This window comes from Doryrhamphus excisus, chromosome 11, assembly GCF_030265055.1.
Source record: "Doryrhamphus excisus isolate RoL2022-K1 chromosome 11, RoL_Dexc_1.0, whole genome shotgun sequence".
NCBI lineage: Eukaryota > Metazoa > Chordata > Actinopteri > Syngnathiformes > Syngnathidae > Doryrhamphus > Doryrhamphus excisus.
The window spans coordinates 9,848,646-9,865,489 of record NC_080476.1 but is presented as its reverse complement, the minus strand read 5'-3'; the positions used below and the strand labels follow the sequence as shown (position 1 = coordinate 9,865,489).

The following is a 16,844-nucleotide window of genomic DNA, read 5'->3' as shown; positions in this document are numbered from 1 at the left end:
AATCTTGGTGGGCTTTTTTTTTTTTTTTTTGCTAGAGGGAAGTACAGGAAGTGTGTAGTTTTTTCGCTTAGCATGGTTAGTTTAAGAATAGTGACTCATTAGCACCCCTAGAGGCATACACTGGTCTCACAACACATTTAAGGACAGGACAAATATACGTATATTATGGATAATTAATCAATAATAATAATGTTAACATTCAATATTATATTATAAGTATTGTACCAATGTAAATATTCTTAACTCCAATTTATTTACAGTAATTCAGTCAACTTCTAACAAAGAATATCAGAAGAAAATACTGGAATAATGGCTGACTAAAGGACCAGCGGACCAAAATAAATATACAAAATAGTGACAAACAACAGCTTCTTTAAATAATTTCTTGTGCATAATGACGAGGCCTGAGGCTTAGAGATGAGCCATTGTCTTGACGTCAAACACGGTGTGTGTTTCGTGGGAACGCTAGTGTCAGCTGACCTCAGGCAAACACACACACACACACACACACACACACACACACAAGGGGGTAGGCAGGGTTACTAAAATAATGTTCCTAATGTGTTGATGTTGACATGTCATTGGTACACACACATATTTAATTTTAGTGTATTAATACTACAATAAGATACATTGCCATGGTGATATTTTACCCAATTATTTATTTGCTAGGCGAGCACAGACAATATTTTTGCACCATCACCATTATTTATTGTGTTAGAATGACTGATACATAAAAACTAGCAATGTCTGATATTGAATTTTTTTTGCTGAAAACCGATTTTGTCCAATTCTCAATTTCTGATACCGATATCAGCCGATACTGATATGTGGTGGAGTGAACACATATGTGTTGTGTATAGCATTTTTTTAATATTGATTTTCATGATCAGGAAAAAAAATCAGATACCAATATGAACCAATATCACATTTTGATACTGATATCGGACCGATAATTATTGGTACCGATAATTATCGGACATCCCGCAAGAAAATACACAGAAATGAGGCACTGATTGCTGATTAATGCTAACTGGAGTGCAGTACTTGGCTTCATCCAGCAGAGGTGCTGTTGATTCCGTTTCAATTCATGTTTTGAGTGTGTAGAATATAACCTTAGCATGAAAAGAGGAGTTTAGAACATTCAGAAGGACTGTTTGTTAAGAAAAACGATCCACGAAGGATAGTTATGCGAAAGCGTCTGATACGATCCTGTGTCTGAAGACCCCGTCCTCTTGTTCGTCGCCAGCCGGTTCGTCACTTAATGAGAAGAACGCGGCCCTCTGCTTGTGGCCCCTCCTGTGCGGCCTCACATGAGGCTGGAAGAGGCGACTTATAGAATGGCGGCCCTTGGACACATCCTGGAACAGCTCCTCCTTGTCGTCGTCAGATTGCCGGACTTTAGGTTGGCCTAACATCTCCCTGATGGTCTCCGAGGCGTCCTTGTGCAGATAGTGGTACGCCTTTTTCCCGCCGTTATCCCGTATCCTCACATCGGCACCGTACTCCGCCACTAGTCTAACCAGGATGTAGTCCTGCTTGTGCAAGGCGGCGACATGTAACGGCGTGTAGCCGCCGTGCGTCCTGGCGTTGATGTCCACAGTGATGCCCGTCTCTCTGGAGAGGTCGACAAGCTTTTCCAGCATGCCGCCATTGCCGTGCTTGGCGGCCCAGTGCAGGGCGGTGAAGCCTGACATGAAGTCCCGTTTGTGGACTAGCTGGCAGTCTCTCAGCATGAGACCGTAGACCTGACTCCAGTGACCAGAGGCGCACTTCACCAGCCACTCGTGCTCCGCCTGGTCTAGAGGAACCGAAGAGGGGATTCTGGTATCTTTAGACTCATCTGGAGGCGGTCTCCTTCTGGTACTTAAGGGGCTTTCAGGGGTGTCCACTTTGAGGTCCATGGAGGGCATCATCAGGGGTAAAGCGTCGGGTTTGGCTACAAAAGTGAGCATCTTCTGCACTTTTATTTCTGAATCTTTGCTCCTCTGCAATGCAAGCTCAAAAGGAGACAGCAGCGCTTCTCCTTCTCCTTCAGGTGGACTCTCCTCCTTGTCCTCCGTTTCCTCCTGCTTCTCCTGCAGACATTTCAGGTAGTTCTTCTTGAGCACCACATAGCGGACACCCTCGCTCTCCTTCACGTAGGCGACATTGTTAACAAAAGTCTTAAAGAGTTCTCTGTTCCGAGCCTTCTCAGCCGCATCGTCGCAGTCCACCGAGTCTTTAAAGCGAGACACCAGCTCGGATTTCCTCACTCGACCACCCTCGGATAGAAGGACCGACAGGACGCTCTCTTGGCTCAACAACATGTTTTTAAAAAAGAACTACAACGGAAAAGTCTTTCTTTCTTGCAGGTTCTGTCAACGCACCTTGACCGGCTCCTCCTCCTCCTGCCTACCTGAATCTTCCGGTGTAGACGTGACGTCATTTGAAGCGAATTACTTTCAATGTCTTTATTTTTTACTTTCCCACCTAGCATACAAAATACAGAATTTCTGCAAAAATATTATATCTTATACTGAGCTAAGATTGTATAAATAAAAAAAAAACTCCTGATATCCAATTTATTGTTCATATGGTTGCATTTGGACTACCCAGCATGTCTTGTGGCCAATTGAAAATAACAGTTATGTGTCATGTTTAGCATTTAGTTGTTATTAATCACCCACATAGTCATAGTAGTTGATTTAACTTGCTGTGGAGGTATTTTATTATCTTTTTGTTGCACAGTGAGCAAGTATGTTGTTGTTCTTTTTAACCCAAGGTGGCCTGCAATTCAAAATACAGAATTTCTGCAAAAATATTATATCTTAAACTGAGCTAAGATTGTATAAATTAAAAAAAAACTCCTGATAGCCAATTTATTGTTCATATGGTTGCATTTGGACTACCCAGCATGCCTTGTGGCCAATTGAAAACAACAGTTATGTGTCATGTTTAGCATTTAGTTGTTATTAATCACCCACATAGTCATAGTAGTTGATTTAACTTGCTGTGGAGGTATTTTATTATCTTTTTGTTGCACTGTGAGCAAGTATGTTGTTGTTCTTTTTAACCCAAGGTGGCCTGCAATTCAAAAAGTTTTTTTTATATATGATGTATACTGTACATGTATATTGTATATACTTCTACATAGGAAGCGTTTTAATTCTGGACACGCCCACTCACTGGCCACTACATTAGGTACACCAGTACTATAATACCGGTATACTGTAATGACATCCAACACAATATATAGTGCTTTCCACCTGCTCCTAACATGAAAAATATGACATTATTAATACATCTTTAAGTTTGATATAAACTATGTATACATCAAACGGGATATTGCTACTTTCACAAATCAATAGGTGGCAGCATTGAGCAATAGAAATGTAAGTAAAGTAACAATAAAAACAACAAGTAAGACTGATATACATCTCAACTGTTGACACATATTTTCCCCTTCTTCTCTTGTCTTGGCTTGCAGTGTCACATTCTTGAGGACGAGTAGTGGGAAGGTCCTGACAGGTCGCCATATTGGGACGGACCTGTCCCGCCCAAAGATGTCTGCCAAGGCTCCAGGAAAGCTCCCACCATGCACTGCGTTGTCGAGACGATTAAAACGAAACGCTTCTGGCTAATCAACAAAACCACAGGTAGAGTCATTTTTTGGTTTAAATGTTTTCATGGGGAGAACGGTAGATGCTAACTGAATACGTTTTGTGGTGTAATTGTGTGACTATCAACACTAAAGTGTAAAGCCTAGCTTGTTTAAGCGACGCGAGAGCAACGGGTAGGTGAATGATCTTGTCATTCCACCCCTCCCTCTTCCTCGTCTCCTCTCTGTCAGCAGCAGGCTAGTAGAGAGCGACAAGGGCAGCTCCCTTTCTGCCCCCCACCTCTTCAGTCCGCTACAGCAAACAGCACACATTCCGCACCATGGCTGCCACGGACGTGGACGTGTTTTCGGTGAGTCAACCTTCTCCAGGTGTCGCCTACAATAAATGCACACTATATACACGGTGGTGGTTTGTTAAGAGGGAGTAAAAAACAAGCAAATGTTAGCGGTAGTATGGTTAAGCCTTTCCCCGTGTTGGGAGCCTCCAATGTGGGGCTCAGCCCACACGGTGGAAGTGATTTTTGTGGAAGCAGGTTTTGGACGTTTAAAACAAACAAATCACCTCTGTGTTGGTTATTTTGTGTTCATTGTCTCTCTGTGCTCCATGTGGATTTTTACAGCAATGAAATCAATGGAAAATGTAAGCTAGCTAGCAGGTAAAGACTATTAAATACGCTAAATAGTTGTGCAGGGAAAACACTGTGCATGATATCAATGACTCAGTGTCTGCACGTCATGTGGCTTCTTCTTGCAACTTCCTGTCATATTGCATTTAATTCTTGGAGTATTTTCATATTGTCACCAGTTATTGATGTCGTTTCCACCCCCTTGCAGTGTTTGTGCATGTCTCAGTTTGTCGTAAAAGACAGGGAGGCATCTGAAATATGTATAAGTTGCAGCAATAAATCATGTCTGACCCAGTGGCTTTATTTTTCACTTGTAAAATATCTATTTTCTCATAATGGCATTTCCTCATTATGGTTGTGGGGGTATGCTGGAGCCTACTATAGTAACTGTACAGCTTTATTCTTTATACCTTTTTCATTGTATTCATTGTTAAAGATGCAATATGAAGCGGGTGTTATGACACATGCTTATGAAGTGGACACTGGAAAGGCTAAAGGACTCATGGTGCCCAGTTGCCTCTGTACTGCTGACTGGGATGTTGGAATATAAAATTGGGGCATTGATTATGGGGGGAGAAAATGCTGAGAATGCAGTGAAACAGGCCAGCGGTAGCGGCTGGGCGGCTGCACAGCTGGGGCCTGTCTGACTTCCTGTCTTCACTTTTCGCATCTAAGTGAGACCATATTGAACAAACTGATGGGCCTGCCTGGTTGGCTGGTTTGTGTCGAAAGGGCACCACACGGTGGGAGAGTGTCACTGGCACACATTGCAGAGAGGTGTAGCTTTTGGGATAACTTTGTAGGCCACGAGAGGCGATCGATGCAGCCAATTACCCTGCAACTGTTGTTGTCTCTCATTGATTCGATCAGAGTGCGGGCCCATGAATAACAGCACGCCGCTGATTCAAACATGCCCTCTGGTTATGTTAAAACAATGTCAGAGTTTGCTGAAGTTTCACAAAGCAAAGAAACGGTCATCATTCGTCATTAAAGTTAAGATTCTGTAAACAATGTAAGTAACTAAAAATAATGGTAATGGATTTATTTCATTTGAATGCATCACATAATCAGTTCACAGTTCCACATGTCCAAAAGGAGTAGGAAGAAGCAAAGCTTATTAAATCCTACCCCTCCATCTGGTACTTTTACAATCAGTAACTGTTACATTTGTTCACTTCCTGCTTTCCTATTTTATTTTATTTTATTTTGTCACGTACTGAAGTACGAGACCATACAATGACATAATGGTTACCATAGTAACTGTCAATTTAGTGATATATATATATATATAGCACATCATGACTGGTTCAAGACTCTTCATCCTTGTATTTAGCAAACATCAACTGCTTGTATTGTTTCTTGAATTGGCTCATCGTTGTGCATTGTTTGAGGGTCTTACTCAATCCATTCCATAGTTTGATTCCACATACTGAAATGCTATGGCTTTTTAATGTAGTCCAAGCATATAAGTGTTTCAGATTTAGTTCTTCCCTGAGATAATATTTCTCCTCTCAATACAAACAATAAATATTGGATAGAAAATACCCACCATGTATTACTACTAATGCTAGCATCGCACAATTAGCAATGTTTCTATATAAGTTTTTTATATATGCAAAAGTGTACATGCAATTGGCTGGTGACTGATCCAGGGTGAAAGTGGATTGGATTTTATGTGTGTCAAAACTCGTAAAATTAGGTCTGTCAATCGATTCAAATATTCAATCTCGATGAACTCATTTGCCACCAAAGATGTATTGATACGTTTTATTCTCATGTTCAGTCATGGTCACATTGACACAAGCCCCAAAATAGCTATCCTCGCCTATGCTTGCCGGCTAACTAGCAGCCGAATTTTAGCTTGCAGTTCAAAGCATACATCTAAAAGACTCTCGTTAGTTGGGATGCTAAGGTACCACTGTATAAATGACAATAATAAAAAAATACAGGCAGTGCCCCAGTAATGTTTCACTTCTTGTATTCGCCGTCAAAAGAAATAATGCCGCTAATGAAAATTTCTGTTTGACTTTGACAGCCCTAGCTAAAATGTTATTGCACAGGACGGTTTGACACTGGAACAGACTAATAAGAATGTAGAAAACTGTATTAAAATCCTCTATCCGAATACTAATATCGCATGAGCAGATTTTCAGTTTCTCACAATGCACAAAAGTCACACAAAACAATCCTGCAGCTCATGACACATTAAATTGAACAATTGTTGCTATGCTTGTGGAGTGGAGTGGAGGGGGGGAATCAACTTTCTGCAAAAGCATTGTGTCTCCAAGTAGGTAAACACATTTACACAACAGGGAGAAAAGTAACAAGCCTTTATTTGTGGCCCTCAGGGCAATTTTGACACTCATTTATCCAAACATGCCACATTAAAAGGCAGGAATCATACAGCCTTTGCGCTTGTAGAGAGGGTGGGGGTGGGGGGGGGGTGCTTTACCAGCTTCCCTACGGACCTCAAGCCTGGTCCTTAAAGCCTTAGCTGCAGCTGTTATTATATAATGAAAAGCCCAACTACATTTTCCCCATGTAAGGGCTACTTACTGACCCAACAGACCATTGTTTCACCCGTGAGGCCTTCATGCAATCTGGAATTATCATCAAGAACAACCTAAGGCAAGTGGAGGTGGAGTCATGCTTGAAACGGTAATTCATCCCATTTCTTTAAGCAAGTAAGTCTCACTGCCAGACGCATTCAAAGACTCGTAGCTAATTATTTAGCTCGTTCAGGTCAGACGGCTTGTAGCGTAGACAGGATGTGGTGTGTCATCAGTGATGCATTGTGGTGCTTATAGAACATACATGCCACAAGTGCCTGGAGGCCAGCTTGTCAAAGTCAATGCTGCGGATGAATAGCGACACCAACGCTACTGCCGGCGTGTGAACCAGTGAGTCAATATCTGCGGTACGTACAGTATAGACGAGGTCAGACGGCCTCTCAAAACTCTAGAAATAGATTTCTAGATGTTGATCACAATTGTCATTGTTATGGCTTTCACATTATGGCTTTATTAGTAGAATGTTAGAACTTTATTCTGCAAGCCTTATGACTGAATTGTCAGTTATGTATTTTTTTTACCTTAATGTTGTAAAGATATTCTAATATTATAATAGGACTGTTTTTCGCAAACATGTTTAATTTTTTGTGTAAAACTATGACATTTGTATAATTTTTCTCTGAAATAATACAACTTATCTTCTTAACTCTACGACTATCTCCTACCATATTATGCATTTTTCCTAATGAACAGCTTTATTGTTGTAACATTGTTACTTTTTATCTATTTTTCATTATTATAATATTAAAATATTGTAATAAAATATAAAATAAATAAAATATAATAATAAAATATTATAATGAAATATTATATTAATTAAAATATAAAATATAACAATAATTTGCTAAAAGTAAGATTTTTCTTCATAAATGAATTTTTTTTTACATTATTAGAGCTCTCTAAACATAAAATAACACCCCTATAGTCAACATAACTTACACTCGTAACACGCATAACATTACGACTTTAATCTTCCAATGTCTTGACTTTTTGTCATGCCATTTTATGACTTTGTTGTCATGCTACATAGTTTTATGACTTGTAACGTTCTGTTTTTCGACTTTATGTCCTCTGTAGTATTTCGCATTTAAGTCTTTTAACATTCACATAAAAATTGATATTCTGTGGTTCTTACAATATTGTCAATTTAGACATATTGTACTGAGCAGCCAGGACAGAGACACAGTTTCTCATTGCCTGCATGGTGGTATGTCATAAATGAAAAAAAATAAGCCAAAGAAAAAGCCACGTAATTGGATTCTAGGTATCGTGAGCTATCCCAACATCAATCATGAAGGCTATTTGAACATTTTTCAATTTTTTTTTCCCTGAACAGATTTTGTGCAGCAACAGGGTGGAGGGGGGAAAGTCCCCCACTGCTTCTATGGTGGAATCCTACACTAGTCACCGGGCAGAGAAAAATTAAATATTTTATTTGGCACTTGGATATAAATGTTTTTTTATTTTTTCATCAGTGAGGACAATTGGAAGGCTGCTTGCTGTCACATTTTTTTTTCACTTTCAATCTCTTCCACATGGTACTTTGGCTTCTCAACTGTGCAATCTTATCTCCTGCAGCCAATCAATCCTGTCCCATGTGCTAGAATAAAACATAATAAAACCACATTGTAGTGCATCCACCGAAAAAAAACTTAACTGCTTGATTGCCAGTACCATTTAGATACATATATATATATTTTTTTTACAATTGGGAGCGCCCCACTGAGAGATTCAATGAAGACGCTACCCTACTTATTGTGTTTTTGTCTCTGGCCGTTTAATGATAGTATTTTTACAGTCTTGTAAAGATAAATATGCCTCACTCATTTATTTTATCTTTCCTGTGGGACGGTGAAGAGTGAGGAGGCGGGGCAGTGGTTAGGTGTGAGAATCGAGGAACAGGAAGGGAGTACAGATGAGTTATTTAACAACGAAAAAGTGCTGGATTGTGTCATTCCTTATCTCCCCTTCACTTTTTGCATGATACAAATTGCCAGTTATGTAAAATTCTAGCTTTTAGAAATGGAGGCATGATGGAGTTTGCTCACTGCTTAAACCGGATGCCAAAGAAATCAAAGAGAAAGTTTGGTTGGGCAGCATTTGAGATAATATAACAAAATGTGTTTTTCAATGTTGTATTATGCTGGTTACTCAGGCTGGCAAAATGAACACTGTCAAGTTGTGAAGGAAAAGCTGTATTGTTACTCATCTGATGATTGTGGGATCTCTGTGTGAAAGAGGCTGTGGCCTCAAATAGCATCAGAACTTAACACTGCTTCTCAAGGTAGGTTTTTTTTTCCAGGTTGCACTTTGATGTGAATATCGCCGATGCAGAATCGAGAAGCGACTTGGCAATGTCTAGCTTTGGAGGTAGAATCAGAGGTGGGGGACACCTTTTGTGTGTAAGGGAAGCCCTGTCGTGCTGGTGCTGATGTTATCATCTATAATTATTTTATGTTGGAGAGCTACGGTTGAGACTATATTGTAGTCTGTGTAAAAGGCACAGACAGGGGCTTTTATGGCTCTGATGTGCCAACTTTGCAGGATTTATTTATTTTTTTTTGTTTTTCCTTCTTTATTTCGAACATAAAAAAAACATCCAAAGCACAACAAACCAACCAAAATCAATACAAATAAAAATACCCATGTATATATAAACGTACACATGTTCGAAAGGGAGTGGGAAGAAGTCAAGACTTATCTAGTCCCACCCCCCTAACCACCCAGATTCCAACCTCATCCCAACAAAACATATTTTATTCCTTGTCTACCAGAATAAAAAACCCACATCCAACCACCCTCACCCAGCCTGAGGCACCCAACTACATGCCAAGAGCAACCATTGTTCATTATTAGTCATCCTATCGTACATCGTCCAGTACAAAAGAAAGAAAGAAACTCCAACTAAACAGTCACCACACCAGTCATCACAAGCTAACATGGCTATAAAGACATCAATGTTATAGTATTATTTCCGTGAGATTGAAAAATAAAAGTATATGAGAGAAAAAAAGGAAAATATTCTTCCTCAAATTAAATAATTAAATAAAATTAAATAAAATTTAAAATAAAAATAATAAAAAAAGAAAATAAATGAATTAAATAATCACACTTGATTCTTACTACTTCCCAATTGTCACTGCTATCTGCTGGACTGGATTTCTGTGCACATTTCCTGTCCTCCGGATAAAATCACATGTGTTCTGCATAATAACTGAAAAAGCACCTTTACAGGTGTCCAAATTGGGATATGTTGCACTTTAGGTGACACTTGAATAAGTCTGCATGATGCCCCCGGGTCTGTTTGAGGTGTGTGTGTGTGCATATGGGTTTGTCATCGAGGTCATCAGGTGGTGTTCCTCCATTCGTCACATGTTGAATTATGTCCCAATGAGGAGTCTCCAGAAGCCGACATCTGTTCTCGACACCTCCTGTTGCGGTCCAGTTGGGCTTCATTTTCCAACTTGCTTAGCAGCTACATCAGACTGGCTATAACCGAAGCCTTGGAAAATAATAGGTAGTCATGAAATAGATGTAAGTTAGACGTCGGGGTCCTCGCTTACACCTCCTGGTTCAGGGTTTCCCCTTATTTATGTAATCGCTGGTCAATTTATAAGCCATCCAGTTTCCGCCCTATTTCACTGGGAGCCACCTGAGGCCCCTCCCTGTAGCCATTTCCTGTTGTCCTAACATTGGTGTGGGAACTGTGTTGTTTCCTCAGGGATGGATGGTCCACTGACTTCCTATCACCGCAGCTCATGAACCTTTTCTGTGTTTAGACCTATGACAGCATGTACATTTAATGCTTTTCTAGACTTAGCTATTGTATTCGTAGCATTGGAAGATGGCAGTGTGGTCACGTCTAGCCGAGCTCTGCTCTCAAGTCTGCTGCCATACGGTGACATCAGCCTTCAAGAATGCGGTCGGTCGGTCGTCAGAGGCTCAGCCAGACGAACAACGCTACTAGCTAGCCTCATTTATCTCAAGGTGCAGTCTGCAGCACTGACACGCATTCTGTGTGCCTGTTTAGATAGCAAGGTTAAAGGTGAAACCACTTAGATGTCTTGATGTTTTTATCTCGCACTCTTGGCCACCCGATGTCATCCACGATACTATGTTAATGTATGTATTAATATTTCTCCTTCTGTGTTTTCTTTTGTGCCCTAATAGAATGAAGAGAAGCGCAGCCTCAACCTGGGCGGTCATGTTGGATTCGACAGCCTGCCCGACCAACTGGTCAGCAAATCGGTCACACAGGGTTTTTGTTTTAATATCCTCTGCGTAGGTGAGTAAATGCCTCCTTGTTGGTGCATCACAGGATATCATAGCAAATCCCCAAATCTGCCCTCTAGATCAGGGTTTCCACGGATTGTCATAACATCAGCACATAATTAGGAACATTAAAGGGGACCTTTTATGCTTTTGAGTTCGACTGACGTCAATGCAACCCATACTTTCTTATACGGGCATGCCCAGATACACAGTCGCCCTGCCCTCCCTCCTCTGCTTAGCTCTGTTTACCATGTTAAATAGTATGCAGGAAGTGTTAGTTCCGGTGTAAAGGAAGGATCATTTTGTTTAGCTTTCCAAAAAGAAGTAAGCATCAGGCAGAAGTGGTTGGAGTTTCTGATTCCCGGTCAGCATTGTTTTGTGAACATGGGCGAAGCTTGACAATTTGCCCAACTGTTGCTGAAATCCAACGCCTTTCCAACATTATCGGTGATGTTGAGGAGTCAGAGGAGCAAGCTGTAAGTAACAATTTATCAGTGTCCGAACTGCGTTTATTCTGTCTAAGTAATCGGACAAAATGAACACTTGGGAGTGTGACCGATTACTTTGGAGTGGCCATACCGGGAGGAGGGCCGGCGGTGGAGTAAATTAAACAGGCTGTTTGGGTGGGAAGTAGGAAATCCATGGAAGAGGTGCACAACCTGGAAGATCCTGAAAGCTTTCTGCCCGGGTTATTGTGTGTAGCTGCTCTATAAGAGTGCACATGAGCCTAATGGGTCCCCTTAAACTACATTACAGCAAACATGATAAAAAACAGTCCAATACAAATTGACCAGCAACACCATTGTGGGTCCCAAACCTAACATTAGAAACCCTTCCTTTGATTGGGTAGTACTTCCTGAAAATGTCCCATATTTGCAGCTATGTTTTTGTGTCTGAGGTGGTTGCATATTTTTAGAACTTAGGAAGATCGTTTTATGTATACTCCCCATTGTCAGGCGTGGCGTGCGGGCCACGTACTTACACCGTGTGCAATCGTTCGAGTGACGTGCTCCCACTCTGCTCTTGCTAGTCCCTTCCCACGTTTTCAGAAACGGGAAAAATATACGTACTAAAAACACACAGGGCCGGTTTGGAACCCCGACTATAGTGAGCCTTTTAAAACGAGATGTATCACTCCCCTGTGAGCAATACATCTCACACACGCTTGTCTTCCTCTGTCTCGCCTCACATTGCTCCCTTCCAACCATCCTCAGGGGAGACGGGCATTGGCAAGTCCACGCTAATGAACACGCTGTTCAACACCATGTTTGAGAACGAAGAGGCCAGCCACTACCAGAATGGCGTCTACCTGCGCCCACGGACATACGACCTGCAAGAGAGCAACGTCCACCTCAAGCTGACCATCGTCGACACCGTCGGCTTCGGGGATCAGATCAACAAAGACGACAGGTATGAGGATAGACCTGTTTTAGATGCCGCAAAACATTTATTGTCCTGTGCCTTTCACACAGAACACTGTAAAGCGAAACTGTGATGCAACCATGAGTGCTTTCACACAGGCAACACAGTGAACGTATCATATCACAATCGACCGTGAAACGTGAATTTCCGCAAAGTCCAATTCAATATTGATGAATAGAATAGAAAAGTTAGACCATAGATAACCTATAAATAGAGCCTTGTAGACATGAAATAACACCCCTATAGTCACTTTTACAATCCTATTATTCTTGGTTTCCAACATATTCCTCAACTGTAATACAAAGGCTATGGGATTACTGCAGGGACATACGAGATGGCTGCCACTTTAAGCATTGCATGCTACCAAGATAACGTGTTAGCCTGTAGATTACTTATTCGAAACTTAAGAAAGAGGTTGAAACTGAGTGGGGAAGAAGGACAAACTAAGAAGCAAAAAAAAAAGTACCACTTCCACATGGAATGGGAGATAACTTTTTTCCACTCTGCAGTAACAGTAACAAAACGTTACAGTAACAAAATGTAGAATTGCTGTCAAAAACAATAACCTATACAGCAGGGGTCTCAAACTCTCTCAAACTGAGTAAGACGCAAAAAAAACCAACTTACCACTTCCACATGGAATGGGAGATAACTTTTTTCCACTCTGCAGAAATGGCTGACTACATGCTGTGTAAGTTAAGGTAATGTCGTGTAAGCTAATGCCTCATCATTACTAAACCCCAGTTATCAGTGGAGAACAATACAATATTTTGTTGACTAATAATAATAATAATAATAACTAATAATATTTATTAATTCATGAATTTTTGAAAAATCGCTACAGAGTGACGGAGCGTTGTTCGAACCACAAAGCTACCATAGACGCATTCAAGGTGTAGCTTGTGGCCAAGTTACTTTCATGTTGTTTAGGATTTCAATGAGAAAAGCAGCACACATTCTTGCACATATTTCTATCCTCACTGGGCCTGAGAATAACACAATGAGAGAGAGGTCGTTAGTGGAGGAGGAAGCAGTCTTTACGTTCAACTGAGTCTTCTAGCAAAGTTGGAAGCCAACCAGCAATTGGCATTCTCACGCCCTTTGATAGCAAGCCTCCTCTGTCGGCTCGTGGAAGATGAGACCCAGCACTGTAAATTCAGGGCCGCTAAGGTCAACTGCGGTGCATTCCGCAGAGGAAGATTGAAGATGCATGTGAAGGGGGGGCAGAGGCTTGTGGATGCTGTTGTTTCAGAATCAGAATCGCCTGTATTGTCATTGTATTGCATACAATGAAATTTGAGTGCAAACTCCATGGTGCATTTTGTAGAAGGTAAAAATAAGAATAAGGAAAAGTATAGAAATAAAACAAGGACTAACAATATAAATATAAAAGTGGCAGGTGCTGTTCAAAATAAGTGTAAATATTGTACATCAAAAACAAGAGCCTTGCAGACATGAAATAACCCCCCCATAGTCACTTTTACCATCCAATTATTCTTTGTTTCCAACATATTCCTCAACTGTAATACAAAAGCTATGGGATTACTGCAGGGACATACGAGACGGCTGTCACTTTAAGCATTGCACGCTACCAAGATAACGTGTTAGCCTATAGATTACTTATTCAAAACTTAAGAAAGGGGTTGAAGCTGAGTGGGGAAGAAGGACAAACTAAGAAGCAAAAAAAAAAAAAAAATTACCACTTCCACATGGAATGGGAGATAACTTTTTTCCACTCTGCAGTAACAAAACGTAACAGTAACAAAATGTAGAATTGCTGTCAAAAACAATAACCTATACAGTAATGAGATGTAGAATTGCAGTGACCAAATGTGGAATTTCAGTAAACAAAATGTAGTTTGTGCTCTTATACGTTTTACGACAGTGATATTGACTCCTAAAGCAAACCACACCCCCTAAACCAGGGGTCTCAAACACGCGGCCCGCTAGTTTGAGGCCCCCGCCTTGATATGAAAGTTTAATGTTAGTGCGGCCCGCGCAAGTTTGATATGGATGCTGTATGGTATCATGTACCCAGAAAAAATTATTACGTTTGATTAATGTTCATGTTAAAGGTTAAATAACTGTTAATAGTTATCCTCCCTATCCGTGTGGAAGTGGTAAGTTTTTGGCTATTTAAGTTTAAAGGAAATAACTTGAAGGCTACCGTTTAGGTCGCTAGCTCTCTAGTTTGCGAGTTAGCATGTCTCAAGACCCTGCAGTTGCGCAATATGTTGTAAATAAAAAAAGTATAAATGTGACTATAGTCGTGTTTAGTCATGTCTACAGGGCTCTAATAATGCTTTGTTAATTTTAATCTGAAAAAAATAATTTGTCTACCCACCAACTATATGTGGTTTCTTAAGTTTTTATTATTTGCCGTTTTATTATTATTATATTTATTTATTTATTACTGATTGATTGATTTTCTTTATTCTTGTTTTATCAGAGCTTTTCTTGTAGAAAATTGGAACCAAAGCAAAGTTTTTAAAAAATTTTTGTTTTTAATAAATGCTTTTTTTTTTTTTTGAAAACCTGATGCGGCCCAGTCTCACCCAGACCCGAGCTCCAGTGGCCCCCAAGTAAATTGAGTTTGAGACCCCTGCCCTAAACCAAAGGTTCCCAGCCATAATGCATGCACCTTCAGATTTTTCTTGTTACATTATGCCTTTGTACTCTGTTTTTTTGTTTGTTTTATTGCTATAATGCGCCATTGGTCCATCAAAACCATGCCACAAATAGTCCAGGACTGCACTTTGGACATCCATGGTGTACGTATTTCTCCGGAAAAGCGAAGTGTTTGCTCTTCACACTACCTTTTATACGATGCAAGGTGCTGGGAGTTTCTTCACATTCGGAATTAACACCATTTGCTTTATGGATGTTGACTTATTGTAGTTTTAGCCGTGTACTGAGAAGCCTGACTCAATTTCATGTCATCACCAGTGTAGTGGCATCACAAAAAAACATGCGAAAAACACTTCAGTTTCATAGATATGCTAAGTTATTACATATTGCCTGACTGTACTTAAAGAAAAGCACTGTGAGAAAGGGGTCAGAGGGCAACATAACACAACACAGGTCTCATAGCAAAGAACCAGATCACACAAAGCAGCCTTTCCCTTAGTGACAACCCAATCATCTTTTGTTTTTTTTGCGGCTTTCCACAGTTACAAGCCCATCGTCGACTACATCGACACCCAGTTTGAAAACTACCTGCAGGAAGAACTCAAGATCAAGCGCTCGCTCTTCAACTACCACGACACCAGAATCCACATCTGCCTGTACTTCATCGCCCCCACTGGACACTCGCTCAAGTCCTTGGACCTGGTCACGATGAAGAAACTGGACAGCAAGGTACAAACCGTTACAGCCGTTACCCATTGTTAGCTAATAACAATATCAGGGAGAGTCGTGTGAATTTCACCCCCAAGCTCTGCCGGGTGTTGTTTTCTTTCTCGTTCACTTCGAATGAATAGAAGTCAAAGAGCGAACTTGAACCTCCCATCCTATCAGATGTCAGGAAAGTTGTTATTTTGTGTGGAAAAAAAGACCTTGTAGCTGGGAAAGACCTGTTGGTTTCCCTCTTGTTCTTTGATTACACTCGTGAATTTGAATCCATCTGTGTGCACGGAAAAATCACAAGAGGAAGAAAAAAAAAACACTTCTGTGTTGTTCTTGCATGCTTTCGCCTACATAATTCAAGGAACATTTTCATGTTTTTCCACACCACCGCTGGAGTGTCTCAGGGAAATGTGAAATACGGCACCGAATGGTTACTGAGATAATATTCTAATGCTGATTTATGTATGGTAAAGTGGCAGCTTTATGCTTTTATTGTGTCTAGTGATGCAGTGGTAATAAATTCACAACAAAGCAGATGGTCAGCTTGTGACTGAAAACCTGCTGGCGTACCTCAGCTATCAACGCATGGATGCACGCTCCCAAATGTCTTCTGATGCTATTTTAAAAACGGTGAGAGGACTCCACGGCCAAGAATGGTTTTTGGCGTATAATTCAATGTAGAACATGTCCAATTATATTCCGTGCTTTAATAATTACATAAAACTGAGTTGTATAAACCAAGACAATTTGCTAAACCTTAAATAAAGGGAACATCAGCAAATAAGCTAACTGAGCATATATTCTGCTTTGTGGATTCCATACACATGATGTCACGCAAATATCGTTTCATGTGAAAACCAGCCAGTGTTGAGTGATCTTTGCAAGCCAATTCTTTATGGCTGACATTTCTAGAAAAAATAAATAAACACCCCATTCATCAAAGTGTTTAAGATAAATATATGTTGAATATGTTGCATAGTCTGTGAAAGTGCATTTTTTTCCTTTGGT

The 16,844-nt window shown here is 40.5% G+C and overlaps 2 protein-coding genes across 4 annotated transcripts in view; one reads left to right on the top strand and one right to left on the bottom strand.

Moving 5' to 3' along the window:
• Window positions 1-239: 239 nt before the first annotated feature.
• On the bottom strand, window positions 240-2,386 carry LOC131137858 (ankyrin repeat domain-containing protein SOWAHA-like). The gene has a single exon (XM_058086228.1). It carries the CDS (start codon window positions 2,307-2,309, stop codon window positions 1,188-1,190), a length of 1,122 nt encoding a protein of 373 aa, XP_057942211.1. The 5' UTR covers window positions 2,310-2,386; the 3' UTR covers window positions 240-1,187.
• A 1,125-nt stretch (window positions 2,387-3,511) lies between these two features.
• septin8a (septin 8a) overlaps window positions 3,512-16,844 on the top strand; it is a 32,787-nt gene continuing 19,454 nt past the window's right edge. Inside the window, exons 1-5 of one of the 3 annotated variants that reach the window (XM_058086224.1) lie at window positions 3,512-3,638; window positions 3,836-3,951; window positions 10,968-11,082; window positions 12,284-12,479; window positions 15,662-15,848. In XM_058086224.1, coding sequence (XP_057942207.1) covers window positions 3,922-3,951; window positions 10,968-11,082; window positions 12,284-12,479; window positions 15,662-15,848 — 528 coding nt within the window. In that variant the 5' untranslated portion in view covers window positions 3,512-3,638; window positions 3,836-3,921. The remainder of the gene's footprint in view (window positions 3,639-3,835; window positions 3,952-10,967; window positions 11,083-12,283; window positions 12,480-15,661; window positions 15,849-16,844) is intronic. The other 2 variants (XM_058086225.1, XM_058086226.1) reach the window with 2 other exon arrangements.

Bases quoted from the DNA above. Each gene is read 5' to 3' on its own strand.
- LOC131137858 (XM_058086228.1), bottom strand. From the start codon at position 2,309: ATGTTGTTGAGCCAAGAGAGCGTCCTGTCGGTCCTTCTATCCGAGGGT.